The 9,780-nt window shown below is 38.0% G+C and overlaps 1 protein-coding gene across 1 annotated transcript; it reads right to left on the bottom strand.

Annotated features, from left to right (window-relative positions):
- Positions 1-568: 568 nt before the first annotated feature.
- Positions 569-9,591, bottom strand: chchd7 (coiled-coil-helix-coiled-coil-helix domain containing 7). Its single transcript, XM_058394723.1, has 4 exons — positions 9,433-9,591; positions 6,018-6,109; positions 3,434-3,532; positions 569-1,002 (listed from the first exon to the last, which is right to left on the bottom strand). The coding sequence occupies exons 2-4, from the start codon at positions 6,075-6,077 to the stop codon at positions 898-900; spliced, it is 264 nt and encodes an 87-aa protein (XP_058250706.1). The 5' UTR covers positions 6,078-6,109; positions 9,433-9,591; the 3' UTR covers positions 569-897.
- Positions 9,592-9,780: the final 189 nt, after the last annotated feature.

The following is a 9,780-nucleotide window of genomic DNA, read 5'->3' as shown; positions in this document are numbered from 1 at the left end:
CAGTAGCACATTTAGAGGCAGGGGGTTCTACGATTGCCTGGAGTCTGAACCAGCAGGCACAGGAGCTCGTTTGATGGAAAATGACTTCAACGTAGTTTGTTCCATTTTATATGCAATATATATGCCGCTTACATCATCATAAAGCCTGAATCCCACTAGCACATTATTCATAAGGAGTCGTGACTCGGGTGGGAGATGACAAACATGTTGCATACAACGCAACAGCTTGTCACATTAGTAACACGTTGGCTGTTCTCAATGCTTACTACAAAAAGGTCACAGAGGCATCTGTAATCAGGACTGTTAATCTGAAAACCATGAAATCACAGTCCATAGGATGAACCTACTTGAACCATTTCGTCAGCCACTAATATACAGTAAACACTGTAGGATCCTATCACCCTCATGAGGCCACTGAAGGAAATGCACTCCTATACACAGCACACTCATTTCATGGACATTTTTGCATCTGGAAAAATAAACCCTTACAATTTATACAGAAGTAAAAAAAAGAAAGAAAGAAAGAAACAATAGCGATTTGATTTTTTTCATTATTTATTAGACTCTTGAGAATATTCATATTGAATACTCGTATCAGAACTGTCTATGATTTACATGTGTATCTGTCAGATTCACAGAAAGATTAACTAGCATGTGTTAAAAACTCATCATGGAAACTCATCATCACACACAAACAACTTCATACAGGTATGTGCACACAAATGCCCACACAAGCATGCACACAGACCCACACACTGACACACCACACACACACACACCCCTGCCCACTGGGCTGAAGTGTAAATAAAGTTTTTAAGGCTTCCTATTAGAAGGATGCACTCATCCACACACACTCTTCACCTCAGAAAGGCACAGTCAGTGTTCTGCTATTAAAAGTCAGTAGGGCTTCCCTCCCAGAGAAGCTAGCATTTCTTCCCTCTCTCTAGCTGTAGGCATATCGGGCTTTACTCCTTCACGCCTGCGTTGTAGCATCACAGCATGCTGAGAGGGAAACAATTGTGCAGTTTAACATACAGACAGACATGTTGTATAGGACAAAAATAAATAAATAAATGGTTTTTAAGAAAATGTCAAATGTACAGTGGACTTTTTGCAGGAGTTTTGAAGTCAGTAAGACATTTTACGTACTTTATACCTTAAATGTGTTCATTTATCTGAAACTTTATTTCTCTCTTCAATGGGAACTACAGTAGGTTCAAACAGTATTACATTTTTTTCCTTCTTCTTTTTTTCCACATACAATTATTCATAATGACAAAGCAAAAACGTTTAAGGAAGTTTTCAAAAAAAATATTTTAAGATATTGCCAAACATTTTCATTTAAATACATATCTCATTTATTTTTATTTATATATATATATTTTTAAAAATAGATTTGCAAAAGAAATCTAAAGGCTTGTTTTTACTTTCTCCTTATGGGCTATTATTTGTAGACTGAGGGCCAAAAAATGTATTTAAAATTAAATCCATAGCACAAAACAAAACAAAACAAAGACAAAAGAACGCAGGGGTCTGAATACTTCCCAAACTCACTGTACTGTATACGGTATTAATATGGTTCTTTCTATCATTTTAAACCACCTTATTATTAGCTTTAATAATAATAATAGTAAGTAATAAGTTTTAGTAATAATTAAAAGTAACAGCCTAACCAATAAACAAATTGACAATTAAATATAACTATTTGCAAAATCTCCTTGATTCTGAGAGAACCATTTTAAACTGAGAAAGCATTAGCAAGCTATTCTCCATTACCTCACGAATGAGTAATACTTGAGTGCAGACATGTCAGATATATGGCCTGCAGACCGGAACCAGTCCTTTAATGTAGCCTCCAAAAGATTGTAGATTTTGTGTGCTAAAGTCAAACCATCCTTAAAGTGAACCATAACAGGCTCATTGCACTTCCAAACACTTCCTTGTTCTTTTGTAGTGCTCCTATGGTTCTTTCACTAATGGTGGTATTTTGCAGTCAGTGGTGGTATTTTACAGTCAGTGTTTATAAGAGCTCGTGAAGATGAATACCCCTGACATCATCAGATGTGTAAGAATATTAGCAAAGACCCTTCTAGCAAGATGGCTTTAGATTCTGTGCTATATCATACCGCACATACACATGTACTGATGCAAGCAAATGTTTATTAATAGAAACGAACACCCGAACAAATGCTGTATCTCACATTAGCCCACATAGCTGCTTCAACGAGATGATATGGTGTAAAATGTCTGCTTCAGAGCTTTGCATGGAGTTAAATGTTCGCGAAGTATACTACCGCTCAAAAGTTTGGGATCACTCAAAAATTTTATTGTTTTCCAAGGAAACACACACGAAATTAGTCTGAAGAGAAAATATAGCAAAAGAACAGGACATGCTGACATGTCAGAGTTAGAAATAATGATTTTGATGGAAATGATGAATGTTTTCTTTAAACTATGCCTTCATCAAAAAAAAAAAACAAAAAAAAAAACACCTTTTGTAGCAATTACAGCCTGGGCATTCTAGCTGTCAATTGTTCAAGATAACCTGATGAGATTTCACCCCATGCTTCATGGAGCATTTCCCACACTGGCCGATGGACTCTTCCTCCGTTTCTGAAATCAAGCTGAAATATGCAAGTGATCCCAAACTTTTGAGTGGTAGTATATATGCTCACTAACCATCATCCTCCTTTTCTACTCCGTACACAATGGGATACAGCATTCAGTGTTCAAAATATTTCATCGTTTATTTCTTGAAATGACTTAAATTTTACAGGAGACCCGTACTATGACGTGGTGTCAAAAGAAACCCCTAAAAGACAAGTTTCTGTCTCACTGTACTGATGAATGTAGACCAGGGATCCTCAAATCTGGCCCACGAGATCCACTTTGCTGCAGAGTTTAGTGCTAACCTCAATCAAACACACCTGAGCCTTCTTCAGGATCATTAGAAAATCACAGGTAAAGGAGTTGGAGCTAAACTCTGTAGTGCATTGGCTCTCCAGGGCAAGATGTGAGGAACCCTGATGTACACAATACTGCCAGGAACAAGAACACCATACTATTTCAAAGAAGGAAGAGTACATAAAACTACTGAATGTGAGGAGTCTGTTGGTTTGAAAGAATAAAGCAAACTTCACTGTTTTCCGCACTTTAATAACGTGGGATTTTTTTTGGGTAGATTTATGACAATCTCAATTCCAAGGGCGAATAATTATGCACAGCACTTATGCAGTCATATATGGTAGATCCATAATTTGATAAGCTTTAATGATTATTCAGTGATATGATGTCAATTCAGAATGTACTTTTCACATAAATGAACTCATTTATGAGTAGCTGCTGATGTGTTACTGGTCACTAAACTGATTTATTTTGGTGTGAACCACTTGACATAGTGTAAACTGGTAATAGCTGGAGATAAAACACTCACCCAGTACTTCCTGCAGTTCTTATACTTCAGGAAGTATGCAGAGCACATGTTCTTATCATAGTTATATGCTTCCAGACACTTTTGGGATCCATCACTCTCCTACACAGAGATGAAGTAACAGTAATACTTGTTATGGGATGGGGAATTCATATAATCTGTGCAAGAAGTATCAACATCAACAAATCGTGACTGAGTGTTTGTGTGTTTAACGTTCATGAGTACATCAACTCTTGTTGAGTGTGTGTTCAGTCTGAGAGGAAGGAGCTTTGTAGCTCACATATTAATGTGAACTCCCTTAACAAATAAGTAGCTTAGATTGTTTTCTGCTTTACATTTAAGCAGCCTTGGTAAAAGTGACCACCGAATGAACAGAGATTAAATAAAAGAAAGAAACAGTACATCTTAAGCAATTAATTAGTAATAGTTCGTTATAATTAGAGGTTACAGTATATATGAGGGCAGGTATGTAATCTTGTATGGATGCAATATTGTGCTCAATTACTACAAATATACGCATCTGCTCATATACATGTGTGTGTAAAATCATGCAAATACAGGTCATGAGCTTGAGTTAATGTTCAGATGAAACACCAGAATAAAGGAAAAGTGTGATCTCTACGACTTTAACTTAAGGCTCTGGGTCGTTGACCGGAAGATCGGAGGTTCAAGGTTCAAGGTTCAACTGCCAAGTTGCCACTGTTGGGCCCTTGAGCAAGGCCCTTAACCCTCTCTGCTCCAGGGGCACTGTATCATGGCTGACCCTGCGCTCCGACCCCAACCTCCAAAGGATGGGATATGCGAAGAAAGAATTTCACTGTGCAGTAATGTATATGTGACAAAAAAAGGCTATTTCTTTTTTTCCTATTTCTGGTACAAGAAGAATGAGTTTTTTGGGTGGAAACACATTGTTGATGAGAGAGGTCAGAGAAAAAAAATGATCAGATTGCTTTGAACTGCCAGAAAGGACAAAGTACCTCATATAATCATTCTTTCCAAATGTGGTGAGAATAAAAGCCTATATGTACACACAAAACACGAAACCTTGAGGTCTTGAGGTGGATGGAAGACCACCACATCAGGGTATACTCCTGTCTTTCAGGAACAAGGATCTGAATCTGTCATTGTAACAAACTGAGGAGCAGAAAAAAATAAAATCACCTGGTCCAGTCTTGACCTGTCCAGTTTAGTTGAGTCTGTGCCCATGACAGACTCAGATTCTTGCTCTTGGATGCTTTTTCGTTTCTTATACTGTGTAAACTCTAAAGTCTAAAGTGTGTGTAAAAATCCCAGGAGATTTCTGAAATCCTCAAACCAGCCCATTTGGTATCAACAACCATGCCGTGGTTAAAGTCACAGAGATCACACTTCATTCTGATGTTTGATGTGAACATTAACTGCAGCTTTGGGACAGAATTTGCATGATATTATGCACTGTGCTGCTGTTGCATGATTGTCTGATTGATTAACTGCATAAATGAGTAGGTGTTTCTAATAAAGTCAATGGTAAGTGTATATTCATAACACATTTTACTATTCCTTTTTTCCCCTTGTAACAATCATTTAATTACATACCACAATGAACGATTAAATAACATGCACTACCATCTTAGTGGACTTAATCTGTGCATCGGCCTAGAATGATGTTCATGTCCCCTTGCATAAAATGTACTGTTGCAGCAATTTTTACACTAATCAGGCATAACATTATGAACACTGACAGGTGAAGTGAATAACACTGGTGATCTCATCATGGCACCTGTTAGAGGGTGGGATATATTAGGCAGCAAGTGAACATTTTGTCCTCAAAGTTGATGTGTTAGAAGCAGGAAAAATGGGCAAGTGTAAGGATTTGAGCGAGTTTGACAAGGGCCAAATTGTGATGGCTAGACGACTGGATCAGAGCATCTCCAAAACTGCAGCTCTTGTGGGGTGTTCCCGGTCTGCAGTGGTCAGTATCTATCAAAAGTTGGCCAAAGAAGGAACAGGGGAGAACCGGCAACAGGGTCATGGGCAAAGGCTGGCCCGTGTGATCTGATCCAACAGATGAGCTACTGTTGCTCAAACTGCTGAAGAAGTTAATGCTGGTTCTGATACAAAGGATTAGAATACACAGTGCATGATGGGTCAGGGCTGTTTTGGCAGCCAACACAATATTAGGCAGGTGGGCATAATGTTATGCCTGATCGGTATATCTTTAATTAAAAACGAGTCACGCAACATCACTGTTGTATTTACAACGGCAGCCTGGAAAGCAGCAGAGCCATATGAGAAGAAGGGAAACACGATGGGAAGAGAAGAAGGGAAGAAAAAAAAACAAACAAGCAAAAAGCAAATACATAAATTAGATTTTATGTAAAATTTTATGAAATTACACAAATATACAGACTGGAGGAAACAAACTTACAACAAGAGAGTGCATAACAACCAAGAAAGAAAAAATGCTGCATTTCTTTAGTCAGTTTTGATTCTTGGTTGGTTTTCCATTTAACATTACAGTGAGTGTAAAAGAAGTGGCTGAAAGTTTCATACGGAACTGAAAGTTTGATATGAGAACAAAGAAACATGCTGGTACTCATAACCTGACCTCTATACAGGGGTTGCTGTCTGCATTCCGCACTTTTCCAGCACCCGACTTGCTGCTCATCCTTCAGCTGCATCCGTGATATCCGAAAGTATCTGAAATACAAGAGTTGTGGTCAAAGTATATTTACATGCATTTCCAGAGTTGTACACAAAGTGTCACTTTAGATCTAAGCTGTGCAAAACAACGTGCTACTGGAGCTGTAGGAGTAAGCAGCTGACCGGTTGAGTCGAAGGCATCACACAATTCTGTTGTAAAGAATGAGGTAGAAGAAAAGTAGAAGAAAAAAAAAGGACTTATATTGATTTTAATGGTTCTCTTAAGATATTTTCATGCAGATCATTCCTATGCAAATTTGCTACACATTTATTTTGTAGTGTTACTCTTGCAAGATTTGCAAATTAGTTAGGTTCCAATGAAAATTTCGCGGATCTCCGAAGTCGCGAATCGTGAGATGCGGATCTGCGAGGTATTATTGTAACTGTCTGTGATACACTGCCGTAAACCAATTTCTACAGCAGCATGATTAATTAGCTGTGACTGTTCCAGTGATGAGTAGCTAAGCAGAAACACACCTGCCCCGAAACCTACTAGTCAGCACCATCAGCTCTAACAGACGCTACACCATATGTTACTACTGCATAGTAACTTTGCATCATGTGTGAAACATGCTAATGTCTGTAGAAAATTTACAGTACTAATCAAAACGATGGGCATGCTTACATAAAGAAGGAATTTTTCAAATTACCTTGTATTTTAATGTTTTTCTATTTGAGTGACTGCAAAAAAAATGTATTTCTGCAGACAACAAAAGCCACTAACATCCTATGTGATATGTTTCAGAGTAACCTTGAGAAGCTTTGCTCTTGCTTGATATTTTCCTCAGCTTAATGGCGGGAAAAATCCACCAATGCATATTAATCTTTCTCATTAATATATCTGATCTTGATGTATCTTTCTAGTTTTATTTTGCAATTGTGAGTTGATTTTTTTTTTTGTTATAAACCTTTTTAAAAAAATCAATTAGTTTTCACTTTTGTGATGAGAGATGTACATTGGCCTCCTCAAACTACCAACTAAATAGTCAATGTTACATCTTTAAAGTCCACAAAAAAAATCAAAATTGAAGTTTTGTGGCTTTTAGTACAAATATGTTAGCCTAAACAATTTAGAGCCTACACATTCAAAATGAATTTTCTCTCTCTCTCTAACACTAATACAGATCAACATTATTCAGCACTCAAGCTTCTCATCAAATTTCCCGTCCAATCAAACGCTCTCTAGAATCTATTGTCGCGCCTCCAATGTTACAAAAATCGCCTTGCTGAAGTTGTCGTTTCTGTGTGGAAAAGAAATCATATCAGCACACTCGGGTTATAAATGTGTTTTGTCTGTTCGAACATGTGTTTTATTCACTTTCCCAACTATACATTGGTTAAGAAGGAAATAGCTTAAATTCATTCACTCTGAAGTGTGAGGTATTTGCTCCAATGATTTCTTCGCCAATTTTGGAATGTTCGCCACAGGGGTATGTGAGTTACCTTCAGTTACCAGAGACAGCAGTTCCTAACCTTTACACTTAGGGGCACTGCCTCCAGCATGAGTAAGTATTTAACGTAGGTACCAAATGACGTCTGATCAAAATAAATTAATCTTCCTACATGACATTTGTTTTCTAAACTTCACATGTTAGCCAGTGACTAGAGATGCTGGATGTCTGTATGAATTGGCCTGAGGAGCGGTGAGGTAAGCAAAACACTCAAAGCTATTTTAAAAAGGGGGAGGGGCCACTCTGCCTTGACTTCCTGTTTGGGTGGAAACCACGTCAACACACATCAGATAATGCTGCACATTTCAAGGCACTTCAAGGGGACTTCAACAAGTGAATTTGATAAATTTAACATTTCAATCATTCTGCAAACTTCATAAAAACTAAAGACTACTCCGTTTTGACAGGTAGAAATTTCAAGTCGAGAGGTAGTGTTTTCTTTGACTTTTACTGAGTCGAGTTTGCAGATTACAAGTTGTTGCCTCGAGCTGAACGCAGCATTAAGCCTTACTGCTTTTCTAGGGTTTCTAGCGTATTCTAAACAGAAATGTCATGCTTTTATCTCCATCACCACCATCAATGATCTTCATCTCCTAAATCACTACCTATTCAAACCAAATCTCTGCTACAAATATGTTGTATGGCTGGGACACCCACTTTCTCCAAAACTTGTCAGTAACATGACATCATGATTAAAAATGGTTCGTGAGAAATGAAGTGCCCTTATTTTAAATATATTTGCCCAACACTGAGACCTGACAATTATCCCTCATGTCACTTTAGTATCTTCAGTAGCAACGTCCCCCTTGTGACGTCACACAACAGATACCTTCTCACTGAAATAATGAAAATACAGCCTCAACCACCAGAATCACATCACCACACATTCATATTATATACAAAATAAAATTATATATATATATATATATATATATATATATATATATATATATATATATATATATATATATATATATGTGTGTGTGTGTGTGTGTGTGTGTGTGTGTATATATATATAATAAACCTAACCCTGGGTCTATAAAAGTATTCAACATTTGAATGATCGTTACTCCTTCTACCACGTCCCCAACTCCTCCCATGTTCACGAAACCCCGCCCCCAAAGACCTACGGTGTCCTGCACTGTCTGTGTAACGCAGTAAAGTGTAGTGTGTTAGTTATTTATTTAATTTTTTCCATAAAGTGACTTCAGTTCATATCTAACTTGTTTTCTCAGCCACTTCATATTTTATTGTTTTACAAATCTTCCAGGTTTTATTCGATCATTATCACACCTTTAAGGTGCTTCAGGGGTGGCTTTTATTAAAGCAAGAAGTTTCCTTGAAGAAACTCCCTGACATGTCGAGAACTTTATTGGCTGCTTTTCGAAGATGAAAATAAACCTCGTGAACATTTCAGTCAGTCATGTGCAAAAACGTACCGAAGACACGGTAAAAAGTGACAGCAGTAGATATTCTGTGGTGCTGCTGCTCGAGGCGGTGCTTCATTCAATCTGACCTCCAATTAAACAGGTGAAAAAACGCTAGGCTAGGCTAAGGCTTTGACCGTGAAACATCCTTTGACACGAATAAAAATCGCAAATGGCTTTGTGTCGACGGTGTAAAATATTAAGAGGAAAGTTTATCAGGTTTTATACGCAAAAATAAATTCGTTCGTTCATTCATTCATTCTCAGGTTTCCAGAAGCACAGAGCCCTAACGGTGTCATGAGCTTTAGCGGTTAGCCTGTTAGCCTCAGTGTCAGCTCTTACACAGTGAATAGTTTAATATTGGGTGACTCTCTGTAAGTGACTAACAGGTAAATCACGATGGTTTAAACAAATAAAAACGCGTTCTTATATGTGTACTCACCGGTTATTGCACCTCAGACTGTAATAACAGTGTGTCCTCACATCTCTGAGTTACAGAGACACCTAGGAGCTTTCCCTCATGTCAGATTGAACGACATACGAAACACAACACAGCTTGAGAGTCCCGCCCCTCGGGTGATTGACAGCAAGCTCTGACCAATCTGCAGTGCTAACTAAAATAAACCGGCGGTTACCCTGTCGACTGACAGGTCTTCCAGCCACTAATTTGGAGTCTCTGACGCTTTTAACCCACCTATTGTTTTTAAATAGAAATCAACTGAAGTCATTTAGATTGACAGAATCGCCGACGAGTCCGAAAAGTTTGATTTTCTGAAAGGTACGGCCGGTG

This window comes from Hemibagrus wyckioides, linkage group LG07 (assembly GCF_019097595.1).
Source record: "Hemibagrus wyckioides isolate EC202008001 linkage group LG07, SWU_Hwy_1.0, whole genome shotgun sequence".
NCBI classification, from domain to species: domain Eukaryota; kingdom Metazoa; phylum Chordata; class Actinopteri; order Siluriformes; family Bagridae; genus Hemibagrus; species Hemibagrus wyckioides.
The sequence above is the reverse complement of the archived record's forward strand: the minus strand, read 5'-3'. Positions and strand labels throughout refer to the sequence as shown.

What these genes read in the sequence shown, in the direction of transcription:
- chchd7 (XM_058394723.1), bottom strand. Translation starts at nt 6,077, where the DNA reads ATGAGCAGCAAGTCGGGTGCTGGAAAAGTGCGGAATGCAGACAGCAAC. An exon ending in ACAGCAACCCCTGTATAGAG is followed by an intron (nt 3,533 to 6,017) that starts GTCAGGTTATGA and finishes ATCTCTGTGTAG; the next exon opens with GAGAGTGATGGATCCCAAAA. An exon ending in AGAACTGCAGGAAGTACTGG is followed by an intron (nt 1,003 to 3,433) that starts GTGAGTGTTTTA and finishes TTTCCCTCTCAG; the next exon opens with CATGCTGTGATGCTACAACG.